Consider the following 26,246-nt stretch of genomic DNA (forward strand, 5'->3'; position numbering starts at 1 on the left):
GGCCCCTGGGGCCTCGTAAACTGGATTCCAGGCGCTCTTGGCCTGGCTACCCTAAGTCCTGCTACCCAAAGTCCTGCTACCATGGGGCCAGCTCGGGGAAGCTATGCTGAGGAGGATCCATGCCTGGCCTAGGGCCCTGCCTTCTTGGGAAAACAGCACCATATTAGCACTTGGTCTGTAAGACTGGGGTGGGCGGGCCCTGGTTGGCAGGAGCCCCCTTTCCCTGCACCCCAGAGGGCATCCCCCACCCCCCCACCCCACCCCCGGCACCTGTCCGCCACTCTGCCTGTGTCCGCTGGGTCCTGCCTCGGCCAGGGGACCCCACCTGGGGCCTTGGAGGGGGAGGTGGGAGCACCAAGGAGGGGTATGTCAGGGTAGAGAGGGCCCTGGGGGACACATGCCGGACCCAGTGGCTGGGCCTGGTGGCCAGGGCTTCTGGCCTGGTCAGCATCTTCTCGGCCGTTCACATCCCCTGCTGCCCTGGTGGGTCCGAGTCTGTTGGAACTGTGCCAGGAATCATGACAGGTGCCTCCATCCTCAGCGTGGCCCTGGGAGGAAGGTTCCATCATCCTTCCCACTGTACCAACGAGGAAGCCAAAGCACAAGTCACTTGCTGCCCAGGCTCACGAGGCCAGGTGGAGGAGATGGACCTGCCCCACACTGCCAAAGCGTCAGGCCCTCCGCACCACGAGACCGTCTGGGGTCTCACCATCAGCCTTGTTAAGGTGTGTTTTTTCCAATACCACCAAGCAATTAACTCAGTTCTGACACTCTCTACCTGGAGAAAGCGTCAGATCCCACGGGATAAGGGTTCTGTCCAAGACTGCCCCTCCCCCACTTACGCTGCCAATCACAAGTGCAGGTGGTTTACCTGTGCTTTTGAGCCACCAGCTGGAGATCGGGCCCCCACCACCCCCTCCTCAGATCTGGTTAATTTACTAGAGTGGCTCACAGAACTCGGAGAAACATTTTACTTATTACATCACTGGTTTATTATAAAAGGATATAACTCGGGAGGAGCCAGATGGAAGAAATGCCTGGGGCAAGGTATGAGGAAGGAGGGTGGAGCTTCCATGCCCTCTCCAAGTGTCCCAGCACCTCTGTGTTCACCAAGGGCGGAAGCTCACCAAATCTTGTCCTCATATCGTGCTTCATCTGTAGGTCCCTTCCCCTTCCCGAAGGTTGGTGGGTGTGGCTGACTGAGTTCCTCCTCTGCGTCCTGCCCCTTCCTGAGACTACCTAGGGCCCCACTCTAAGTCACTTCATTAGCATAATCTCACCTGTGATCGAAAGGGGCTCTTTATGGATGACAAAAAGTACTCCAGTTGCTCAGGAAATTCCAAGGGTTTTAGAAGCTTCCTGCCAGGAGCCAGGGACAAAGCCCAGGCATTTCTTCTTACACCCTACACGTGCATCTGGCTCCACCTCCAGCCTTCCGGAGAGACTCCTCTCGACCCTAGGACAAGGGTCCCTTACTCTTCTCCAGTGCTCCCCACCGCCCCCCCCCCAGGAAGCCAGGAGCTGTTCCCTTAGCCTGGACCCTGGACTCAGGAGGAAGTAAGATGCTGGGCTGTGAAGCCAGGCCTCCTGGGTTCAAGGCCCGGCAGCCGTGCAGTCTTCTGGCTGTGGGACCTTTGGCCGGTGACCTCCTGTCTCGGGCCTGTTTCCTCATCCGTGAGCATCTTCCTTCCTCAGGGCGGCTGTCGCGACATGGGGGCAAGGCAGGCAAACCTGACATTGGCCTCTGGCCCAGTGTGGCCCCTGAGCCTTAGCTCCTTCAGGCTGTCCCCCAGGAAGCCTTCTCTGACCCCCCCCAATCCCCACCCTGGGCTCTGCTGGCCCCGGTTTCTGCTGTGACTGTAAACATCAGACATAAACCTGTAAACGCCTGGCCAGGTGTCTGTGGGTTCATCCCTGTCCCCTGAGCCCAGCACTGCCCTGGTTTCACCTTGAATGCTTGTAGAGTGGATAAAACGTTGTACGGTTTGAAGGGCTGACCCCTTCCAGTGGCCCGCCAGGCCACCTCTGAATGCCTCAGTCTCCCCCGTTCCCTCGTTGAGCCCCTGGGTCTGACCCAGAGCCCAGGAAAGCAGAGAGCTGGGAGTTTCGCGTTGGCTGCTTTATTTAAGGGCTGGTGATCGACAGCTATCCCCAACCCAGCCCCTCCCTCCTCTACAAAAGTGGCCAACCGTGAAAACAGGCCGCCCTGCCAGGGGGCCTGTGGGGCTGTGGCTTGAGACCCAGGCCACACACCTTGGAAGGCAGGGAAGGAGGATGAGCAGTTGGTCCAGTTCAAATGGACAAGTGCTGGTGAGGCGGGGTAAGACGCTGGAGAGTCCCGAGGCAGCCTCTGCTGGGCTTGCCCTCACCTACGATGTCAGGACACAGGTCCCTGGAGGAGCCAGGGTCCCAAAGCCAGGTGGCCAGGTGCCAGAGGAGGGAGTAAGTCAAAGGCTTTCGGAGCCAAGGGAGGCAGTTCAGGCCCCTGGGGCCCAGCAACCCTTCAACTCTACCCCATGCCCACGAGGACACCCCCACAGTCACACCTGCAGCCACACCCACTCACACCCATGCCCACACTCACTCCACACACACACACACACAGGGCTGCAGAGGCCCTGGACCCACACCCTGGACCCTGGAATGTCTCTGGATTGGTACCCAGCGGGTGAGGCTGCCAAGGGAGTGGGTCCTCTGCGTTGCTACTGATTGGCCGCCTCGCAGGCATCTATCCAATCGCTGTACACGTCCACTGGTTCCGACAGATCTGAGCCGCTGAGGTCAAGGGCAACTGGTAGCACTGGACCCCTTTCCTATACATACTTCTGTTGTTCACGCTACTGTTAGCCAGACCCCCGCCCTGAAGCCTGTCACCCCATGTAAGTCAGCACGTGGCACTGGTTCCTCTCGGTGGCCACACCACCAGGGCACGCAGCAGGGCTGGGTGCCCTTGAGCAGCCCACTCTGGGCAGAGCAGCCCTGACGCCCCGCCCCCGTCCCCTGGGGAAAGCCCGGGTTCCCAAGGATACAAGTGATGGGCGTCTGGAATTCTTCCAGGCACACGGTACAAGAGATGACTCCGGTGTTGCGGGCCCGGTCCCTGGAACGGGAGGAGATGCGGGGACTTAGTGAACGAAAGGGCCTGTGTCTGTGGGTGACGATCCCCCTAACCAGGAGGGCTGGGGACAGAATGGAAGACAGTGGGGGTGGGGGGAAGCCACCCCCCGACCGAGGAAGGAGAGGGCCGGCCCCGTGAGGCAGGATCCTGGGCCCCGCTCACATTTTCACGTCACAAGACTTCTCGTGGTTGCAGAAGGGGCAGGTGAACTGGGTCTCTAGGGTGCCTGTCATCTTCTTCTTGGGGGGTGGCTTCCGTTTTGACTTTCTGCGCCCCATGTCTGCAGGAGGGCAAACCTGTGGGAGGATGGGGGCAGAAGTCAGCGACTCGTGGGACCCACGCGTCCCTCTGGCTCGACGCTGTAGGAAGCGGTCATCCCCACCCCCCCCCCGCCTCCCCGATTCTGGCATCGTTCTTCCGTGACAGCGGAGGTCAGCAGCCTGCCAGATAAAGACCAGAGTTTCACTTATACTTAAGACCACTCTCTATGCAATATTCTTGTTCTTAACTAAGGGTGCTTCCAATTCACTGAGTAGACAGAAGCAGTCAGACCACATCCACAATCCACAAGTCCCCAGGACCACCCACTCGACCTTCTCTCCTTTGCTATGGAAGAACGTCCACGCGCCCCACGAAAACAATTTGCTACCTTGTGCCTTGGATCCCAACGTCACATTTTCTCTCTCTACTGGATCATTAACAAACACACTTGTTATGACCTCTTCCATCATTAAAAACCACCCCTTCGTTCTCTGTGAGCTTTTCTAGCAGAGCTGTCTGTGTTCCCTCCTACCCTCTCTCCACAGCCCCTTCCATGCTGTCCACCCCAAGGGGCAGCCCTCACTCCTCAGGGTACTGGACACACCGGTTCCTCCTCCCACCATTCTCACAGGGCTCTCCCACCCTCCTCAGTGGCAGCTTCTTGCAGTCTCTGCTGCTGCTGCAACCCCATCCTCACCCCGTCAATTCGCTAATGATGGTGAGTCCACAAGCTCAGTCTTTGGACCCCTCCCCTCTCCATCTCCATTCATTTCCATGGAGATCTCACCCAGTGTCAGGGCTTCAAATGCCTTCTCTACATCGATGTCTTCTCTGAACTGCAGGCTCCCCTGGCCACCTGCCTCAGCCACACTCCTACCCGGTGCTACCAAACGTTTAAACAGAACCTGTCTAAAACCGAGCTCCGAACACCTCAATGTGTTGTCCCACAGGCAGCAAGTCCATCTTTCCAAAAACCTTAGACTCATCCTCAATTCCTTTCGCCCTCTCTCACACCCCTTATCCCATCCTGACCCTACTGTTCTACCTTTAAAAGACATCCAGCATCTGACCACTTCTCACCACTCCCAGGGCCAGCTCCGTGGTCTGAGTCTTGAGTCCCAGTCATCTCTGGCCTGTATTATCACAACAGCATCCTCACTGGTCTCCCTGCATCTCTAACTCTGCCCAGCACCCTCCAAATGTGAATTCCTCGAAGGCAGGGATTTCTGTCTTTTCTTTGTATCCCCAGCGCCTAGAACAGCTCGTGGCACACAGCTGGCTCCCAACAGAGATTTACTGAATGAATGAATGACCAATGCCAAGCCTACAGTAAACCACAGCACTGTTGCAATCCAGGCAGGCAAGGTATCTGCTCTTGTGCAACTGATATTCTAGCGGAGGAAGACAGACCCTTCAGCTAACTAATAAGGGAGATAATTTCCAATATTGCTAAGTGCTATGAGGTTAATGAAACAGGGCTGAGTGAACGCTTCTGGGACGGGGCTACCTAAGGGTGGAGCTGGAAGAACCCTTGGGTAAGAGTCATTTAAGCTGAGGCCTGAATAAGAGAAGGCGACCATGCATGGTAGTCCAGGCAGAGGGAATAACAACTGCAAAGGCTCCAAGGCAGAAGAAGCTTTTCTTGAGAAAGAGAAGGAAGACTGGTACAGCTGAAGCCCAGCGAGTAACGGGGAGATGGGTGTGAGATGCAACAGGAGAGCAGCGGCCAGACCCTACAAGACCCAGTAGGCTTTAGTAAGCCGGAGCCAGTTCTGCAGCCCAGGCTCTCACCTTCGGGGGTACAGGGGTAGTGTTCTGTTGAATTTTTCCCCCCAAAGCCTGGCCCTGGTTACCACCCGCACCAGAATCACCTGGGGGTGCTCAAAAAATGCAGATTTCTGAACCTAACCCCCAGATCTCCCGGCACTAGAATGTCAGTTTTTCGGGTTCGGGTGGGAGCATGATTTGCCCACTGCTGAATCCCCAGCACGCACAGTTCCTGGTATGCATTAACAGCTCAATAACTGTTGAATATAAACAAGTCTCCTGAATCAGAAGCTACAGGTGGGCCCCAGAATCTCATTTTCCCTGGTGACTACAGCACCCGCCAACCACACTCCAGGAAAGGGAGTCTGGCCTGCACATAAAACTCCAGGGGCCTCGGACTGTACTTCTGTGGCGATCTAAGTCCAAAGCGCGCCAAGGTGGGGGCTGGAAAAGGGCTCAGCCACCGACCCTGCCGGGACTCAAGAGGAGGCCGGTGGGCCGTCCTTCCAGGCTCACCGAGGCTTCGGCGTCGCCTCCCGCCGGCCGCCGGTAGAAGCCAGGCCTCCGAACAGCGGGCTGGGACCCGCTGGGACCCGGGGGAGTCAAGTTCCCCGATGGGCCGCCCCCCAACCCCTGGGCCCTGGGACCCTCCTCCAGGACCCCGTCAGCGCCCCGGAGTCGCAGAGCGCCCAGTCCCACCCGGCCCCAAAGCCCGCCCGCGCGATCCCTCACCTGCACTCGCCAACGATCTTTGCGACAGCCTCGTTCACCCGGGAGACAGTGACTTCCAGCTCCCGGCGGAAGCGGAAATCCCTCCTCTCCCCTTCTGTCTCACCCACCCGAGGCCGGGACCGCCCAGCGAGTAAGCCCCGCCTCCTCCAGTGTCTGTGTGCGCACGCACCGAGAGTAAGTCTTCTCTGTACTCTCATTCCGGGCCCGGAGGCGGGATCGCAGTGCGCGTGCGCGAGGGCTGGACCGCATTTCACAGTTGGTGCGCGAGTGGCCGCTACTTCTAGTGAGCTTCCGTGGTGGCAGTTCCCGCGTTTCAGGAGCGGTGGACCGGGCCATAGCAGCACTGGAAAGGCAGCCTCTCCCATGGCTGCAGTATCTTCACGTGCCTTCTCTCCCACTTCAAGCCCCAGCTCCTCGCAGCTCACCTGGGTCTCCCCGATGTCGGGCACATTCAGATATCTCAGTGCTAAGAAACGACAGATACCAGTATGGCTGAATCAGAGTTAACGGGGGAAGCTTGTAAGAAGCTCTTCTCAAACTTTAACAAGAACCTGTGGATCTTACTATAATTCAGGTTCTGGTTCATTAGGTCAGAAGTGGGGCCTGGAAGTCTGACTTTCTAACTAGGTCCCCAGTGCCATACGTGCTGTTAGTCTGCGGGACCACACTTTGAGTGCCGAAGTTATAATACATGAGTTTGGACAGGCAGGTAGGGGCTGGGGGAGGGGAAAACAAAGCTCCACAATTCCCACGATGTAGTGAAGAGGCTGGACAGAAATATAAAGGGTCAGTTGCTACACTGTTCAGCGCAGCAGAGAGGAGTGTGTGGATCTCAGAGCATGTGATGGTGGAGGGGGCTGCCAAACTAGTACGAGAGGTTAGAGAAGGCTTCCCTGGGAGGCCGATGCTCAGGATGGAATCCAAAGCCTGAGTGGAAGTCACACAGACAGAAGTAGCACCTATAGAACTTAAGAGGGAGTGAAGGAGAGAGGAGTGTCAAGGGTGGAGACCCTGGGCGCTGCCTCTTACTCAGATGAGGCAGGCTCAACAGAGATAATTCGGAGGAGCGGTCAAGGGTTGTGTTTGGCTGTGATTAGTCTGAGACAAGCAAGAGGGGCTCTGGAAGGGGCCTTTGGAAGAGAAGCCAGGAGCTCAGGAGAAGGATCTGGATGTGATTTTGAGAGTCATCTGCATATGGAGGTTATTTAAAGTCTTGGGGCCAGAGGAGGTCACATGGTTTCAGGGGTAAGGGGCAAAGTGTAGCAAAAGAAGAGGGCTAAGAAGGTTAGGAGGAGGAGCCAGCAAGAGACTGGGCAGAACAGTGAGGCAGGAGGAGGAAGACGTGGGTTGCCCTCTCCCAGAAGCCTCCAGAGGCAGGTATTTCAAGACGAGGAGAGTGATCAGCTGTGTCACATGTGACTGCGAGTTTGAGTAAGATGAGGAAAGAGAATTGACTGTTGACTTTGGCAAGTGTTTGGTCCCTGGCAATCTTGATAAGAGCTCTTTCATTGGAGCGATTAGGAAAATAACTTGTCAAGAGATTTATCGATGTATTTCCAATAGACCTATCTCCAAGAAGTCCTCTAGAGGGCAGTGTTACTCTCAGAACTGCCAAGCTTAACCCTTGGCAGTGCCTCTCTGGAGGACCCCTTCTCCGTGCTTGTACAAACCTGGATACACACAGGATGGGATCATACCATACATGTTACCTTGCAACTTGCTATTTCCACTTAGTGGTCAATACACATACAGATAATTATTGTGTGACTGCCGTAGTCATGATTGCCAGGTTCACAGGTTTTGTGTTTTTTCTTTCCCTTTTCCTTTCTTCTCTCTTTCTCCCTTTCCTTCCTTCCTTCCTTCCTTCCTTCCTTCCTTCCTTCCTTTCTCTCCTCTCTTTCTTTCTCTGTCTCTCCTTCCCTCCCTCCCTTTCTTCCTCCCTCCCTTCCTTCACATCTTTATTGAGATATAATTGACAGACAATAAACGGCACGTTTTGACATATACATACACCTGTGAAGCCATCACCACAATCATGATAGTGACTGTTTCCATCCCCCCAAGAAGTTTCCTTATGTCTCTTTGTAGTCAATCCCTACCCCACCCTCAGCCCTTGACACCAGCTAATCTGTTTTCAGTTCCTATAGCTTTGTGTTTTTGAGGAAGTCCCATAAACAGAATCATACAAAACGTAGCCTTTTGAATTTGGCTTCTTCTACTCAGCTCAGTACGTTTGCAACGTGTCCATTTTTTTTTGGCCACACTGCTTGTGCGATCTTAGTTCCCCATCAGGGATTGAACCCATGTCCTCAGAAAGCGTGGAGTCCTAACCACTGGACCGCCAAGGAATTCCCTATGTCCATGTTGTGTTTATCAGTAGTTGTTCCTTTTTATCATTGAGTTGTATTCCGTTGTAGGGATGGACACAGTTTGTTTATCCTTTCACCTACTGATGGACATTTGGGTTGTTTCCTTTTTGGGACGATTATGAATAAAGCTACTATGTACTGTCTCATTCAGATCTTTGTGTAGATGTTCATTTTCTACTGTATTTTTTAAATTTAATTTTTATTTTATTTTGGAGGGTTGTTGATTTACTCTACTGTATTTTATTTCTACACTAAAACATGTGATTCCTCTGGAATTCATTTTTGTATACGGTCTGAAGTAGGGTTCAGGTTGTGTTTTGTTCTGGGCTAACCGACAAGGCAGATAACATCTTTCCTGGGAAGTTGTAATGTCACCTTAACCTACATCACGTTCTCATGTGTTCTTGAATTTGTTTCCGGATTCCCTCTGGACGTTTTCCCGGAGCCAGGGTCATGCTGTTTTGATGACAGTGCGTTTTGCTGTTTGGCAAGGCGGCTTTCTCACCTTGCTATTCATGAGTCTTGGCCTTGGAGGCTGTTGAGAGGGTGGATGTGGCCTGACTCTCCATTGACAACCTCCTGGCTGAGTGAGGGTGCCGGTGCCAGGCCCAGCACCTGGTGTGAGGAGGGGAGTGGGGAGATGATAATATCCATGATGGTTGAATCATATACAGTTGCTCAGGAAAAGCGGGAAGAGATGAGACTCTGTGACTGGTCTCCAGGAATTCTGCCATCTTATTTCCTGTAATTTACAAGGCATCTTTTTTTTTTAAACATCTTTATTGGAGTGTAATTGCTTTACAGTGTTGTGTTAGTTTCTGCAGTATAACAAAGTGAATCAGCTATATGCATACGTATATCCAAATATCCCCTCCCTCTTGTGACTCCCTCCCACCCTCCTTATCCCACCCCTCTAGGTGGTCGCAAAGCACCGAGCTGATCTCCCTGTGCTATGAAGCTGCTTCCCACTAGCTATCTATTTTACACTTGGTAGTGTATATATGTCAATGCTACTCTCTCACTTCGTCCCAGCTTACCCTTCCCCCTCCCCGTGTCCTCAAGTCCATTCTCTACGTTCTCTTTCTGACTTCACTCTGTATGACAGACTCTAGGTCCATCCACCTCACTACAATTAACTCAATTTCATTTCTTTTTGTGGCTGAGTAATATTCCATTGTGTATATGTGCCACATCTTCTTTATCCACTCATCTGTCGATGGACACTTAGGTTGCTTCCTACAAGGAATCTTTCTACCCGTGGCCGTGTGCTGGCTGACGTTGTCCCCTGAGCTGGAAGGAAGCCCTCTAGGAGGGCATGTGTCTATCCTGCCTTATTCCTTTGGGTGCTCCTTGAGTTGGCACAGGACTTGGTCCTTGGTGCTTGGTAGACATGCTTGGCCATTGTGGAGGAGGGGGGCCAATCCCCCTCTCTGCCACTAGTTCCCTGTGTCAGCTTGGATGTGTCACTTCTCCTTTCCACCCTCTGGGCCCTGTGAACTGGGATGTTGGGCTAATTCCACACTCTGGGCCCTGCAAACAGGGACACTGGGCTGACTTCTGATTCAGACCCCTGCCGGCTTGGAGCCTCTGAGTCAGTGGGAAGAGGCAGGGTGGCCGTGAGCTGCCTTGACTGTCGTGGTTAAGATTGAGGGTCTGACGCTTCCGGGATATGACCTTGGGCACCTGACTTAATCTGTTGAGCTTCTGTCCTCTGAGAAGCCAGGATGACGCCGGCCCTTTCCTCCTGGGTCAGGATTAGAAGGGATGGCGGGTTAATTTGGCATAGAGCTAGGTGGGTGGTAATGTCAGCTGGAAAGAACTCAGGGCTGGCATTCTGGTAAGACAGCTTTGCTTAATTTTTTTTTTGCGGTACGCGGGCCTCTCACTGTTGTGGCCTCTCCCGTTGCGGAGCACAGGCTCTGGACGCGCAGGCTCAGCGGCCATGGCCCACGGGCCCAGCCGCTCCGCGGCATGTGGGATCTTCCCGGACCGGGGCACGAACCCGCGTCCCCTGCATCGGCAGGCGGACTCTCAACCACTGCGCCACCAGGGAAGCCCCAGCTTTGCTTAATTTTAATAGTAACACATGTTACCTTGTAACAAATTCAGCAGTGTTGACTGCTACAAAGTAGCAAGCAGAAGGTGCCACTTCCATCAAGTCCCTTTCCCCAGAAAGGTGAGGCAAGGGATGCTCATGACACACGTTCAGGCTTTGCAGGTATTCTTTTTATTTTATTTTATTTTAATATTTATTTATTTATTTATTTGGTTGTGCCAGGTCTCAGTTGCAGCAGGCAGGCTCCTTAGTTGTGGCTCACAGGCTCCTTTAGTTGTGGCATGCGAACTCTTGGTTGCGGCATGCATGTGGGATCTAGTTCCCTGACCAGGGATCGAACCCCGGCCTCCGGCATTGGGAGTGCAGAGTCTTAACCACAGCGCCACCAGGGAAGTCCCTGCAGGTATTCTTTTATTGACTATTTGGCAGTGACCAAAGGATGCTTGATTCAGGAGACAGCTGCACCCCCATTGCCCAGAACTCAGTAACCTCACTTATTTTACCCAGGGTGCTATTTCGTTCTATTTAGGTGGGCTGGCAGCTGGACCCAAACAGTTGGGTCCCTGGCCCCATAGCAGCTGAAGTGGCTGTTGAGGGCAGGCCAAGAGAGCAGTTCCTGTGACGGGCTGGCTCAGGCCGTTTGTGGTGGGTGTTAGTCAACTCAGAAGCCCAGAGGGGAACTGGGTTTCTCTGCAGCTTTCAGTTCAGGGTGAGCATTCTGCTTTCAGCATTCCTCGGCAGCAACAGGCCCTGAAATAATTCTGCTTCTGGAAGTTTTCCTCCGTACGTACTTGCACAGATGTGCAAAAGCATGGGTCCAGGTGTGTCCACTGCAGCTATGTTGGTAAGAGGGAGAGATTGGAAAAGATTGGTTTATCCTACAAGCATATCTGCATATGTAGGAAATGAATGTGGGGGTCATTTATGGCAGCATTGTTTGAGGATAGCAATCCAGGCGACCCTCAGTAGATGGCTGTTTAGATAGACAGTTGGGGACTGGCACACAGTGGGGCCTCTGTAGCTGCAGAAAGAAGCTCCCCCAGAGGGCTGATGGGCAGATCTCCAGGTACAACAGGCAGAAACAGCAAATTGAAGAAGAGAACCTTTGGGGGTGCAGGAAATGCTTTTATCTTGATTGTGGTGGTGGGTTTGTGGGTGTATGCCTTTGTCAAAACTTACTGAACTGCAGACTTTCAAAAGGTGTCAATTAGACCACAATGAAGTTAGTTTGAAAAAGAAAACAAAACCAAAACCAGAAAAGCAAGGTGCAGATCAGTGGGAAAGGGGAGGAAAAAACCCGTTCCGGTTTGCTTTCATTTGCGCACTGAAATCCTGCAAGGAAGCCCAAGGCATTTACAAAAAGCTATTTCCTTTCTGGAAAGGTGGAGGGACAGATGGGAAGGGGGTGAGAGATATTTTACCTTTCTACAGTTTAGATTTTCCAACCATATGAATAGCACCGATTCCACAGTGAAATGAACAAAAATGAATGTTCTGATATGAACAGTCCGCTTGTGGTTAAATAGACCCCCCCCCCCAACAACCCCAGAAGAAAAAAAAGAACCTCCCTGTCAGTCCAGTGGTTGAGACTCCGTGCTTCCACCGTGAGGGGCATGGGTTCGATCCCTGGGAACTAAGATCCCGCCAAGAAAAAAAAAAAAAAAAGGAAAAAAGAACTGCGTATACATTGGGATGCTTTGTGTGAAAAAAGGAGGATGTTTTTATTATAGAAGGAAAGAACATGATGATGGCTGTCCCTAGGAAGGTGAGCATGGGGGAGGAAGGCTTGCTTCACGTTGGACCCTTCTTTGTGTTTGGTCTTTACTTAAAATCGCATCCATGTATGAGGCCAGTTGGTTATGGATGAGGCTTAGAGATGGAGACGCAGGCCAGCAAGTGGGGGAGCCCAGACCCTTTCAAACCCAGGTGATGCATCTCGCCGGTGAGGTGAGGAAAGGGATGCTCACGATACACGTTCAGCCTCTGCAACTATTTTTTTTTATTGACTATTTGGCAGTGACAGAAGGATGCCTGATCCAGGGGAGGGCTTTCCCTCCCTGTCCCCCAATGCCCGGAACTCAGGCTGGGCGAGCCCGGCCAAGGGGCCTGGCACTCTGGCCGGAACACGTGTCCATGCTTCTTTCACGTATATGGGCATCCTTGTCACAAAGGCCACGTGGCACCACAGTTTCTCATCTGTCCTTCTCCTTCCTGCTCTGCCGTAGCACCACCGGCCCTTGAGAAAGCCTGCCCATGGGCAGGGGGTCCCAGCGGGACCCACTCACCCACCAGCTGGGAGGCGCCCCTAACTCAGGCCCCAGCGTGGAGCCCCCGTCGGTGCTGGTACTCAGACTTGGCTTGCCTTGGCAACTTGGTCTTGAAGAGGGACTTGCCCGAGGCCTCGATGTAAGTGATGCTCATCTCTTTGGGGCTGATCTCAACGTAGGCGAAGCCACCCAGTGAGTTCTCGGCCCCGTAGTGGAAGCGCAGGTAGCCATTGGGAACCTTGCGCAGGTGCTTCTTCGAGGGGTCCATGAAGTTCCCGGCCCCGCTCAGCACGAAGCCCACGCCGTTCTCATCCTGAAGGTACTGCGGACAGAGGAAGCAGGGTCAGTGGAGTCCCCAGCCCCTCAGTGAGGTTTACCACTGGCTTGGTGTCTACCTGTCTTGAGTCCAGGGTCAGGCCTGTGATGGACCACAGAGTCACCTTGAGCAAGGGACATACCCCACCCCCTCCTGTCCTGGGCCTCAGTTTTCCCACGTGTGAGAGTGTATTGCTCTGAGCAATCAATAGTCAACTGGAACCCGTGAGATGGCTTTTAGGGAACTTTGGGCTGTTTTCTGGTTAGCGAGCATAGAGTTTGAGAGAGAGTGACATTCCGGGGGCTCCCACACAGCAGGAGGACCCCAATATGCCACGTGGCACAGTGGCTGGGCTGGGGACCCCTTACCAGGCTCTCGCCCACCCTCAGTTCCCTCACCTGCAGGTTGTGGTCATGGCCACACAGGTAGGCGGTGACCTTGTGCGTGGTCAACAGCGGCAGCAGCTGCTTGACCAGGCAGTGGGTGGGCCCGTGCTCGGCGATGGACCACACGGGGTAGTGGCCGGCCACCAGCACGTAGTCCTCCTTGGCCGCCGCCAGCTGCTTCTTGATCCAGGCCAGCTGCGTGCGGGCCATCGCCAGGTTGCGGGGCCTCTCGGGCTGCTGGCTGGCAAAGTCGTCCGAGTTGCCACACAGTGTCACCGTGTCCAGCATGAAGATGGCCACGGACACGTTGGACCGTGGGATCTTGAAGCGCAGGCGGTAGTAAGGGCTGGGGAAGTTCCTGTGGATGGGATGGAGGTGGTGGGCGCCCGTCTCGGGCAGAGAAGCCCCAGGCTCAGCTCTGGCTGATGGATCTCTTTGCCCACCTGAGCGAGGCTGGCGGAGGGATGGATAGAAGGTGGGGCAGGCTCACCAGCGCTTGGAGATCCTGGAGTAGGCTATCTGTGCCGAGACGTTCCCCAGATGGTCGTGGTTGCCAGCCAGCACGTACCAGGGCACGTTGCGGAGTGAGGAGGCAGAGAACACATCCTCAAAGGTCTCCTGCAGCAGACAGAGAAGGGAGCCCCGCCCCCCCGCAGGTTCAAGCAGCCATTGGATGCTCCCACCGAGTCAGGCGCTATGTACAAGGGAGACGCTGAGTGTGCTAGGCGTCTACAAGTGTCATCTTCCCTCTGCCCTCTCCAGAGTCAAAAGGTCGAGTGGCTTCTCCACGCATCCCCCCGCCTCCACACCTACTCCAGCGGCGCACACCTGGAACCTCTTGTCTTTGGCATCCTGAACGCCAGTGAAGTAGAAATTGTCCCCCAGGGACAGGATGAAGTCTGCGCCCAGGATCTGCACGGTCCTGGCAATCTCCTTGGCATTGGCCATTTCCCGGGCTGTGTAGAACGGGGCATTGGGGACCCCTCCCCAGTCACCCACGGCAACAAAGCGCAGGACAGGGGCGGGGGCGGTGCGGGTGTTGGCACTGATGCCGGCAGCCCAGGGGAGCACCAGGGGGAGCACCAGCGAGGCTTGCAGGACGAGCAGCACCGTCCACGTGTCCATCTGGGAGGGGAGAGACAAACATCTGGGGCATGGGCAGCATGCGCCCCCCAGAGATCCCCACTTGCCCTGTTCTGAGAAAGGAGGAGACGGCTCCCTGCAGGGATGGCCTGGCTCCCGAGCTCCCGGGACTTGAGTGCAAGAGCTGGCTGGGAGGGTCAGGGGGCGGGCAGGGTCCAGCCAGCGGGGCGGGGAAGCAGGGGTATGCCGGGCCCAGTACTCACCCTGGGGGAGGCACAAGTCAGTCGGCTGGGGGCTCAGAGAGGCAGGTGAGCTCCAGAGCAGAACTGGCCGTCACTGAGCCTTTATTCCCTGGGGGCGGAAATGGATCATTAGAGGGGATGATGCAGTTTCTCCGCCAACTGTTCCAGAAGCCCTCCCCTCGGGTCATGTGAGCCTTGGAGTTAGTTCCCCGGCGGCGGCCGGACACGGGATTCGAGGCGGGAGCGGGAGTGGGGGGTGGGGGGGGTCTGGCCTATGAGTGCAGCCGCGCCTGCCCCACAAGCTCTGCGTCTGCCCACAGGAGCGCGTTTGTGTCGTGGGCCTCGTGTGTGCTGTGTGCGCAGCTCTATCTGTGCGCCCCGGCCCTGCACCTCCCGTATGTGTGTCCCTGTCTTCCGCGGACGTGTTTGTCTGCCAGTGCCTGGGTGTGTCTGAGCTGTTTTCTGTGTGTAGCCAAGCGTGCCTGCCTCGGTCACATGTCTGCTGTGTGCCTGGGAGTCCCATGTCCCCGTGGCTGTGGACACTGCGCTGGCAGGGCCTGTGTGGCAAGCCTGTGACGCGCGCCTGCGTCCTCAAGTGGAACTGTGTGTGTGCGACGGGGAGCTGTGTGTCCCCGTCATGTGGCCGAGCCGAGTTGTGTGTCTCTGTGTTGTGTTTCTCAGCTGAGTTGTAGGTCCGGTGTGTGAGGTGTGTTTGACAACATCTGAGCCCGAGTCCCAGGGTCACCCCCCTCCCCCAAACAGCAGGGGCTCCCTTTTCCAGGAAGTCCTGCCCACACCTTCCTCTCTGCCCCACCCCCCATTCCTGCAGGAGGAACCCAGGCAGGAGGCAGCTGGTGACAAGACGTGTGACCACAGACTTTCGACCCTCAGACCCCGAGGGCAGGGGGGCAGGCTATGGGGCAGCGGGGCCCCTGCACTTGAGGCCGCTCTGACCTGCCCCTCCCCTCCCTGCCTCCCTCCTCCCGGCCCTGACTGCCCCCTGCACACTCACGCTGGTTCCCTATAGCCTCTTGCGAGAGTGGATGGGGGCCCCTCATTCACAGACCCGCAGCCCCGACAAACAGGAAGTGGGTCACGAGGGCAGGCGGAGACAGCTCCTCCGGGTGGAGACCTCCCGCCGCCGGGCGGTCTCACCTGGCAAAGGCTGGGCCAGGGGTCAAGGCCAGGCGCGGCCTTGCGAGCCGAGCTGCAGGAGTGCGGGGTGCTAGCCGTCGGGGCTGCCCCGGCTTTAAGGAGGCGGCAGTTAGCCCGCCCTGCCGGCGGGCAGGGGGCGGCCCAGGCGATCCCCGGCTGCAAACGCGGGCGCCTGGGCCTCCTGGCCAGGCCGGCGCGCCCGGGGATGCTGCTGGGCCCCTGCGCGCCACCACGCCTGCGGGGCGCACTTCTGTAACAGGAGGTAACGCTCCCTGGAGGGCGGCGCAGACCTGCCGATTGGGCTGCAGCTCGGCCGGGCAGGGTGGCTCGGGGACCCGATTTCCTCCCTCTATCCCCACGCAGGCAGAGTCTCTACCTGCCTGCGCACTTGGGGCGCCCACGGCCCCCACGATCGCAGCGCTGGGTGGGGCCTCAGCCCCGGGCTGCGCCACCCTCTAGTGAGGAAGTCTCATCTTCAACCTCAATTTCCTGGTCTTTAGGTGTGAGGGCAGAAGAGTCCAATCTTACTTAGAATCGCAAATAATTTATGTTGAAACACCCCTCCAGGAGCTGGGGCTGCAACCCTTCCCGCCTCCTTTTGAAGGTGGGTGGGAGGCAAAAGAGTCTCATCTGAAGAGTAAACATGGGAAAGCAAAAGACGGGAACTTTCTGGTGGAGACACCTGGCAGACACCGCCCTAACAGATGGTCCAGGTGAACAGCATACTGATGTCTTATTGATATCACGTGGCCCTGACATAATGTCATGAGAAGGGCCCCTCACCTCCTGGGTTTCTCCTGTCACCTGTAACCACAGGCTCATGATGAGAAAAATACCAGATACACCCAAATCCAGGGATATTCTACAGAATACCTGCCTAGAACTCTGCAAGAATGGCCCAGTCATGAAAAAGCAACCTTTGAGGGGCTGTCACAGACTGGAGGAGACCCAGGAGCCGGGAGGACAAAGTGAATGTGGGATCTTGGGCCAGAAAAGGGGCACTTGTGGAAAAACTGGTGACATCCAAAGAAAGCCTGGAGTTTTGTGAATAGTAACACAACTAAGAAACAGAATCGCGTACATGTTCCAGGTATATCGTGGTTCCAGATGATGCTGGCCATAGAGGCAACAGTGAGGTGTATGTTGGAACTCTTTGCTTTTTTTTTTTTTGCAATTTTCCTGTAAATCTATAATTACTCCAAAATAAAACAGTTTACTTTGAAAATAGGCATGATCCAAGAAACTTAAACATGGATTCGACATGAACTGAGCACCTGCTGTATGCCCAGTACTGGCAGACCCAGCAGGGAACAAGACAGATAGGAAACACCTGCTCTGCTGGGGCCCCATGTGCTGGTGAAATTTATATTCTAGCTGTTAATTACTTTCCATTCTTTGGGGGTGGGGTGGGGCATTCTCTTTCCATTTTATACATTATGTATTGTTTGGATTTTTGCTTGAAAATCACTGTTATTTTGCCAGCAGTATAAATGCAAACTTCCTCCTGACATATCTGTGGTCTGAATGTAAACATGGGAAGCAAAGACCTCATCACAGATCCAGGGCAGGGATTGTTTTCTGGGGAGACAGGAAGAGGAATGGAATTGGGGCTCAGGGACAAGGGAGTGTCAGGCAGGGGGCTTCAACTTTATCCCTACTGTTTTCCTTTCACAGAAAAGGAAAAAAAAAATTATCTGAAGCAATTAGGACCAAATGTTAACATTTGCTTCTTCATGTGGCAGGTCTGGGGGTGTTTGAGGGATTATCTTCTATGCTTTCTGTATTTTTTTGAGATCACACAAAATTATAATATTTATTATCATATCGTATTACCTGGTCTTTAAAGAAAAGTTGGAAAATACTGAAAACTACAAGGAAAATGATTACACTCATCTGCGTAGAGAGTGACTATTCAGTAATTTTTTTCCATTAATTTTTCTATGCCTACATGTGTCTTCTGAAAAATGGTATGCTATTGACACCATTTTTTTTTTTTTTTTGGCCATGCTGTGCATCACGCAGGAATCTTAGTTCCCTGACCAGGGATCAAACCCATGCCCGCTGCAGTGGAAGCGTGCAGTCTTAACCACTAGACTGCCAGGGAATTCCCTACTGATACAATTTTTTAAGTTTGTCAAATGTTAACATCTTCTATATCTTTTAAATTAAAAAGTACAAAAGCACACGCACATGAAAAGAAATCAGACTTCTTGTGGAGTGTGTGATGAAACTTGTGAACCCTTGGCTATATCTCTCTGGTCACCTCTGGGGTTCCGAGTAAACTCTTTTCCCTCCATTCACTCAGGGGAGCCCGCTTCTGCTGATTTTCTGTGGAGGTGGATCAGGATTTGGCTCTGAGCCTCCCTCCCCCTCCACTCCTGCCTTGCTTCCCAACAACAACGTCAATCCCATGGCTGAGTTCCTCCCTGTCCTCCCCTCCCCTCTCCGCCCCAGCTCTCACCACTCCTCTGGCCTTCTCACCCTTCCCGGAATAGGAGCCCTCGCTCTGACTTCAGGGCTTTGGTACTTGCAGTTCCATTTTCCTAGAAGGCTGCTCCTTCTCCAGCTACCACCGTGGCTCCCTCCCACTGTATTTAAGTTCCTTTAACTTATCTAAAAAGCATCCCTCCCACCCCCATCCTGACTCCCTCTTAACTTGCTGTAGTTTTCTCAGTAGCCCTTATCAAGGCCTGATGAACCAAACTCTGCTTATCCTGTTTTCAGTCTGTCTCCCCACCCGAATGAAGTCTGAGGCAACAAGAGCTGTCTGCAGCCGGTGGTGTTTGCTGTTGCTTCTCTGGCTTTTAGAATCTGGGGCCCACAAAGGCAGCTGCTCAGGAATTATCTGGGGAAGGATGAAATGAAGGGACTTGCTTGCACGACACAACCTTCCCTCCAGTCTGAATGTGCGGCTTCCCCCCACCCTCCTGGCTTCATCCCTTGAGTGGATACCACTAACTCCTTTACAGCTTGCTTCAGATCTAAACTTTGTTGTTATTTTCTTTGTTTTTTTGCCAGGCTGCGTGGCATGTGGGTTCTTAGTGCCCCCACCAGGGATGGAACCTGTGCCCCCTGCATTGGAAGCAGGGAGTCTTAACCACTGGACCGCCAGGGAAGTCCCAAACGTTGTGGTTGTTTTTGATAATCTGTCCAGGACTCTTGGAGATATGCCAATGTGTGCATCTCCTTCGTGTTGGGGCCACTGCGCACAAGTCACACTAAGGACAGTGTGTTCTGACCTCAGGGCCTTTGCACTTGCTGTGCCCTCCACTGGCCCACTCTCCCCCACCTTCTTGTCCTTGAGCACTTGGCTTCAATGCCACTTCCTCAGACGACCCTGACACCCTGACTCAGCACACACACCCAACACCTAGTCCCCTGTCTCTACTGTTGTCAAGTCCCCCGCCCCCCAAGGAATTCCCACGACAGCAGGTCTGGGTGGACAACAAATGTCCACTCGATGGGGTCAGAAGGGGGGCAGGCGGTTAGCATTACTTCTGACAAGCACGGTCAGTGAAGGGAGGTGTGCAGCAGATTGGTACATGTCGTGAGGAGAGCCTGAGGTGGGAGGTATCAGGAGCTAATGGCCTGGAGCTACGGAGTGTGGACTCGATCTGGAGGGTGATAGGTTTGCAGGATAGGGTCCAAGCTGTGTTTTTAAAAGGTCAGTCTGGAAAAAAGCACGTCACAGACAGATCTATATCGCCTGTCTCTCTATATCTATTATTATTATTATTATTTTGGCTGCACGGCATGTGGGGATCTTAGTTTCCAGACCAGGGATGGACCCCACGCCACCAGCAGTGGAAGTGCAGAGTCTTAACCACTGGACTGGCAGGGAAGTCTCATTTCTATATCTATTTATATCTATCTATCTGTATATCCGTGTAACTACATCTATCCATCTATTTATCTGTATCTCTATCTATCCATTTATTTTTATCTATCTGTCTGTCTATCTACCTATGTATCTGTATATCTATCCATTTATCTATATCCATCTATCTGTATCTCTGTCTATCCATCCCTTAATTTTTATCTATCAATCTGTCTATCACACTATATCTTGATACAAAACTACAAGTGCTTGCTTGCTACTCACCAAGAAGAAATAATTCTGGCGCCCACAGGAAAAAAATTAAGAGTGGTTTCTTCCAGGGATGGTTGCCCTGGGAAATTATCAATTTCTACTTTACTGAATTCATCTTTAAAAATTAAAAGCTAGTAAAGATTTTGTAATCAGGAAAACAGTATTTACCTAAATAACCATTCTGATGGAGGTACAGATGATTGTTGATGGAGGGTGAGCCTACAATGAGGGGGACACCGCCCCCCCCCCAAGTGGCTGGTATAGTTGGGTCAGCCCTCCAGGATGGCTGTTTAAAGGTGGTTGAGTCAGGGGGCTCTGCAGCCATCTGCCTGAGTTCAAATTCCAGCTCCTCTGCTGTTATTTAGCTGTGTGACTGTGGACTAGGGGCTTTACCTCTCTGTGCCTTATTTCTTCATCTTTTTTCTTCTTTTTTTGCAGTACGTGGGCCTCTCACTGTTGTGGCCTCTCCCGTTGCGGAGCACAGGCTCTGGACGCGCAGGCTCAGCGGCCATGGCTCACGGGCCCAGCAGCTCCGCGGCATGTGGGATCTTCCTAGACCGGGGCACGAACCCGTGTCTCCTGCATCAGCAGGCGGGCCCTCAACCACTGCGCCACCAGGGAAGCCCTATTTCTTCCTCTTTAACACGGGTGATGTTACAGTTATTCAGTACAGAGTGTCGTGTACTGGCACCAGAAGTCCTGTCACAGATGGAACATGCAGCAGAGGACCTTGTTCATAGCCAGCACCCCCTATAAGCTAGCTGCCACTGCTTGTTATTATTATCATTACTATTATGTGTATTATTATTATAGACTAGGGCAGTGGCAATTTGGAGAAACTGAACAAGTTTAAGAGGCAGAAATAAGAAGTTGGGGGACCTACTCATCCCAGTTTGCCGGAGACTTTCCTGATTTTAGCATAGAAAGTCCCACATCCCGGGAACCCTCTCAGTCCTGGGTAAATCAGAAGGATAGTTGGTCACCCTAAGGTAAATCTTGGGACCCAGTGGTTAGAGGGAGGAATCTCTGGCAACTTCCAGCTTTCAGGTCTGGAGAATGAGAACCCAGACCCAAGGAAGAAACTCAGGGAGAGGAACCATTTTTGGGGAAGTGGACAAACCTGAGCGTGTGTACATTGAATTTGAGGGGCCCCTTGCTTGTCTGGGTGGGAGAAGACAGGTTTCCCTGTGGGGAATCACGGGACAGAGGTCCCAGTATCTTATTCTGAAATATTTCGAACACACAGCAAAGTTGGAAGACTTGTCCAGCGAACAGCCACACACTTGCTCCTAGATACTGCAATTAAGATTTGCATATATTTGCTTTAGTATCTATCCATCCGTTCACTCATCTATCTTACTCTTTACCTATTTTAATATGTCGCGGACATCTGCACACTTCCCTGCCAAGGCTTCAGTGCTCATACCATTAACTAGAATTCGATATTTGTTTACAGTTCTTTTCTCTGATGTGAAATTTACATACAATGATATGTACAAGCCTTAAGTGTACACTGGGCAAGTTCTGATAAACCTCAGCTACGGTCATGAAAGAAAGAACTTACTCAACCCCCGTGAGATTCAAAACAAAAAATAGAAGTAAATGGAGGCAGCTCTGGTTCTGCTACTTGCAAAGCTCTGTGACCTGGAGGGAGTGTCTTAACCTTTCTGGGCTTCAGCTTCTCATCTCTAAAATGGGAAGAGTAAGGGTGCCTGTCTGAGATCTGATTGTGGTTGTCGTGGGTATTGAACACGTGAATTCGTGTAGAAATACTGAGGAGTGCCTGGCATGTAAGGAGTGCCTTGAGGGACTTCCCTGGTGGCCCAGTGGGTAAGACTCCCATGCTCCCAATGCAGGGGGCCCGGGTTCGATCCCTGGTCGGGGAACTAGATCCCGCATGCGTGCCACAAGTAAGAAGTCTGCATGCTGCAACTAAGAGTATACATGCTGCAACTAAAGATCCTGCATGCCTCAGCGAAGATCCCGTGTGCCGCAACTAAGACCCGACACAGCCAAAATAAATGAATAAATATTAAAAAAATTTTTTTAAATGCCTTGAAAACACTTACTTATAATATTACCCAGTTGGAACAGTGAACAGAATTACTCTTGGTGGAAGAAGAAATAAAGAGGTAAGTATATTGCTGAAAAATTTCAAAGATGGCCATCAGAGGAACCTAAGCATGGGATCTACACTGGTGTGGAAGGCAGGTGGAAGGAAAGGGTGGCTGTGAGCTAAATCCTGATCCACTGCTGCAGAAAATCAGCAGATGAGAGCTCCATTCACCTGTGCGTGATTAGAGGGAGAGGAGCGTATTCAGTATTCAGAATCGTGGAGATGCCCAGAGAGAAAGCTAAGACTTCATGCCCTGCAAAAGGTCTCGTTTGTTTTAATCATGTGCATGTGCTTTTGTATTTTTTTAACGTGCTTTTGTATTTTAATTTAACTGTAATTTGAAAAACATAGTCAAGATTCTGACCCCTGCTCCAAATGGATGAACCTTGAAGACATTATTATCCTCAGTGAAATAAGACAGTCAGCAAAGGTCTGTATGATTCCACTTCTACAAGGTCCCTAGGGTGGTCAGATTCATAGGGACAGAAAGTGGGATGGTGGGTGCCAGGGGCTGGGGGAGGGGGAATGGGGTAATGTTTAATGAAGACAGTTTCAGTTTTGCAAGATGCAAAGAGTTCTGGAGATGGATGGTGGTGATGGTTACACAACAATGTGAATGTATTTAATGCCACTGAACTGTACACTGAAAAATGGTGACGATGGTAAATTTTATGTTATTTGCATTTTACCAAAGTTGAAAAAAAAGAAAAACCAGAAAAGCACAGAAGATAATCCTAAAACACCCCTCTACCATCACATGAAGAGGCAAATGTTGTAATTGCTTCAGATATACGTTTTCCTTTTTATGAAAGAAAAAAAAAACTAGTAGAGATAAAGTTGAAGTCCTCTCCCCCTTGTAATTTCAATTAAAAAAGTCCTAAATAGTTTACAGTGAGAAGTCTCCTTCCCATTCTGGTCCTCCGCTTTGGAGGGAACAAAAGTTACCAGATTTTTGTGTCTCCTTCCAGCGCTGGTTAATTGATTTCAGGATGGTAACCTTTTTTTTCTTTCTTAATTTATTTATTTTTAATTTTTGCCTGCGTTGGGTCTTTGTTGCTGCGCGCAGGCTTTCTCTAGTTGCCGTGAGCGGGGGCTACTCTTCATTGAGGTATGCGGGCTTCTCATTGCGGTGGCTTCTCTTGTTGCGGAGCACTGTCTCTAGGCGTGCGGGCTTCAGTAGTTGTGGCACGGGGGCTCAGTAATGTGGCTCGCGGGCTCTAGAGCGCAGGCCCAGTAGTTGTGGCGTAGGGGCTTATTTGCTCCGTGGCATGTGGGATCTCCTGGGACCAGGGCTTGAACCCGTGTCCCCTGCATTGGCAGGCAGATTCTAAACCACTGTGCCACCAGGGAAGCCCTGGGCTGCTAAACTTAAGTTGAAAAGTCATATGATAATTTGGTTGAATTAAGAAGCAGTATTGGAATGTTTAAAATAACATATTTCAAACTCCTATTTATATGTTTAATTTTTAGATTTGTAACAACGCTAAGGACTTCAGAAGCATCTGCTTGGTGGAGGGATTTAAGATTAAAGAATCAAATATAACACTTTTATAAATGCCATCTGCAATATTTAAGAGATTTCAACCCACTACATTTCTAAATGGACCCAAATATGTATCCAATGACCTCTCTGAAAGTGATGGTCCACTTTGCCAGGTGTATAAGTAACATAATAGCTGTAATTGGAACCGAAGACTTAAGAGAAACTCTGTTTTTAAAGGTATAATTTAAACTGACTGTATACTTGCAAAGTAACCACAAAGATGGATTTTTCTAGGCACCAAAGCTGCCCCAAATCCAGACACCATCGTGAGTTTGTTTGATTTGAGGAACGCAAAGACCAGTGTGGTTCGAGCAGAGGGAGCCAGGGGAAAAGTGGGAGGAAACGAAGGCAGGGAGGTAAGGGGTGCGTGCGAGTGCTTTGGGGGCTGCAGGGAAGAGGGTTTTTATCCCCAGGGAGGAGGGCGCCGCGGAGAATTCTGAGCAGAGGTGGGACTAATCAACAGGTTTTGCGTAATTTCCACCAGCTGTTGGGCTGTGGACCACAGCTACGTGGTGGGTGCTACCGGTGGGAAAAACCGGATCCTGTTGGTTTCCCCCAAACCCGGTAAACAAAATCTGAGAATCTTGACCTCGGAAGCTCCCCGGGACCCCCAGCAGAATGCCGGGCGCCCTCCTCAGACTCTTGACCTGTCCACTGCTGCTTCCGCGTGGGCAAATCCTGAACTGCAGCAACGTCCTGCAAACCGTGTTTCCTTTTTGGTGCGCAAAGGCCCCCTTGTGTGGGGTGTGGAGGGTCGGGCAATGGAGCCAGCCAAGGTCTGCCTCACCCCCCACCCCAGAAGCTCCCGGGGGGAGGGATGAGTGAGCTCAACCACTGCGCCACCAGGGAAGCCCAACACAGATGAATCTTGAAAACATTATGCTAAGTGAAAGAAGCCAGTCACAAAGGACCACGTATTGTAGGATTCCATTTATGTGCGATATCCAGAATAGGCAAATTTATTGAGACAGAAGGTATATTAGCGATGCCTGGGGCTGTTGGATTGGGGGTAGGGGGTGGGGTGCCAGGGATAAAAGGGACTGACAGCTAACGGTGCAGGGTTTTTATGTAAGAGTAATGAAAATGTACTGAAACTGATCGTAGTGATGGTGCACAATTCTGTGAATATACTAAAAGCCATTGAATTGTACACTCTACATGGGTGAATTGTATGGTATGTGAATTCTATCTCAAGTGGTTTAAAAAGAGAGCATTGTATAACTGGAATCATACAGTATGTAATCTTTGACATTGGCTTCTTTTTTTTTCACCCAAAACAAATCTCTTGAGATATGTCCAAGTTGTTGCTTGTATCAATAGTTTCTTTTTATTTTGACTAGTATTTCATGGTTTGTACCAGTTTGTCTAACCATTCACCCGTTGAAGAACATTGGGGTTGTTTCCAGTTTGTGGCTATTACAAATAAAGCTGTTACGAACATTTATGTACAAGTTTTTGTGTGAATTTAAGTTTTCATTTCTCTAATATAAATGCCTAAGAGTGTAATTGTTGGGTTATATGGAAAGCACACATTTAGTTTTTTAAGAAATCACCATACTCTTTTCCAGAGGGGCTGTACCATTTTACATTCCCACCACCAAAGCACGAGTGATCTGGTTTCTCTGCATCCTCACCAGCATTTGGTGATATTGCCTTTTATTATTTTAGCCCTTTGAAAGGGGCACAGTGATGTCTCATTGTGGTTTGAATTTGCATTTTCATAATGGCTTATCATGTTGACATTTTTTTTTAAATGTGCTTACTTACCAACTTTATGTCCTTTCACATAAAATGTCTGTTCATGTCTTTTGCCCATTTTCTAATTGGGGTCTTCTTCTTCTTCTTTTTTTATTTTTAAATAGGTGAGTTTTGAGGGACTTCCCTGGTGGCACAGTGGTTAAGAATCTGCCTGCCAATGCAGGGGACACAGGTTCGAGCCCTGGTCCAAGAAGATCCCACGTGCCGCGGAGCAACTAAACCCGTATGCCACAACTACTGAGCCTGCGCTCTAGAGCCCACAAACCACAACTACTGAGCCTGCATGTCACAACTACTGAAGCCCGCACGCCTAGAGCCCGTGCTCTGCAACAGGAGAAACCACTGCAATGAGAAGCCGGCGTACCGCAAAGAAGAGTAGCCCCTGCTCGCAGCAAGTAGAGAAAGCCCGTGAGCAGCAACGAAGACCCAATGCAGCCAAAAAATAAATAAATAAAATGTATAAAAAAATAAAAATGGTTGAGTTTTGAGAGTTCTTTATGTATTCTAGATAAGAGTCCTTTGCAATATGTGTTTTGCAAACATTTCCTCCCAGTCTGCAGCTTGTCTTTTCATCTTCTTGCCAGGGTGTCTTGCAGAGCAAACAATTTTATACTTTTGATGAAGTCCAATTTATTGGTTTTTCCTTTTATGGATCTTATTTTTGGTATCAAGTTTAAGAACTCTTCACTAGTCCTAAGTCCCAAAGATTAGATTTTCTCCTTTTTTTCCTAAAAGTGTTATGGTTTTATGCATTACATTTCATCCATAATTTGAGTTAATTTTGGTACAAAGTGAAAGACTTAGATAGTGCTTCTTCCTTCTTTCTCCCATAAATGTCCAGTTGCTCCAGCATTATATGTTGAAAAGTCTTTCCTTTCTCCATTGACTGTTTCTGTGTCTTAAAAAAAAATCAGTTGGGCATATTTTTGTGGGTCTATTTCTGGGTTCCCTATTCTACTCCATTGTTTTAGGTATCTATCCTTTTAC

General features: G+C 51.6%; 3 protein-coding genes across 7 annotated transcripts in view; 1 reads left to right on the forward strand and 2 right to left on the reverse strand.

Annotated features, from left to right (window-relative positions):
• PRKCSH (protein kinase C substrate 80K-H) overlaps positions 1–26,246 on the forward strand; it is a 140,382-nt gene that overhangs the window by 86,524 nt on the left and 27,612 nt on the right. The window lies entirely within an intron of this gene.
• Positions 969–6,023, reverse strand: ELOF1 (elongation factor 1). 3 transcript variants are annotated; one of them, XM_004277406.4, is made up of 5 exons: positions 5,879–6,023; positions 3,281–3,414; positions 3,030–3,100; positions 2,662–2,767; positions 969–1,700 (listed from the first exon to the last, which is right to left on the reverse strand). In XM_004277406.4, the coding sequence occupies exons 2-4, from the start codon at positions 3,394–3,396 to the stop codon at positions 2,703–2,705; spliced, it is 252 nt and encodes an 83-aa protein (XP_004277454.1). In that variant the 5' UTR covers positions 3,397–3,414; positions 5,879–6,023; the 3' UTR covers positions 969–1,700; positions 2,662–2,702. The 3 variants fall into 3 exon arrangements, with proteins under 3 accessions (XP_004277454.1, XP_012391278.1, XP_049564461.1); XM_012535824.3 differs by lacking the exon at positions 969–1,700 and having other exon boundaries at positions 2,102–2,767; XM_049708504.1 differs by lacking the exons at positions 969–1,700; positions 5,879–6,023 and adding an exon at positions 5,663–5,820 and having other exon boundaries at positions 2,102–2,767.
• On the reverse strand, positions 12,283–16,004 carry ACP5 (acid phosphatase 5, tartrate resistant). Of its 3 annotated transcripts, none has more exons than XM_012535767.3 (6): positions 15,753–16,004; positions 14,619–14,706; positions 14,101–14,397; positions 13,763–13,890; positions 13,285–13,630; positions 12,283–12,892 (listed from the first exon to the last, which is right to left on the reverse strand). In XM_012535767.3, the coding sequence occupies exons 3-6, from the start codon at positions 14,395–14,397 to the stop codon at positions 12,614–12,616; spliced, it is 1,050 nt and encodes a 349-aa protein (XP_012391221.1). In that variant the 5' UTR covers positions 14,619–14,706; positions 15,753–16,004; the 3' UTR covers positions 12,283–12,613. The 3 variants fall into 3 exon arrangements, with proteins under 3 accessions (XP_012391221.1, XP_004277455.1, XP_033257086.1); XM_004277407.4 differs by having other exon boundaries at positions 15,610–16,004; XM_033401195.2 differs by lacking the exon at positions 15,753–16,004 and having other exon boundaries at positions 14,619–15,250.

This window comes from Orcinus orca, chromosome 3 (assembly GCF_937001465.1).
Source record: "Orcinus orca chromosome 3, mOrcOrc1.1, whole genome shotgun sequence".
NCBI lineage: Eukaryota > Metazoa > Chordata > Mammalia > Artiodactyla > Delphinidae > Orcinus > Orcinus orca.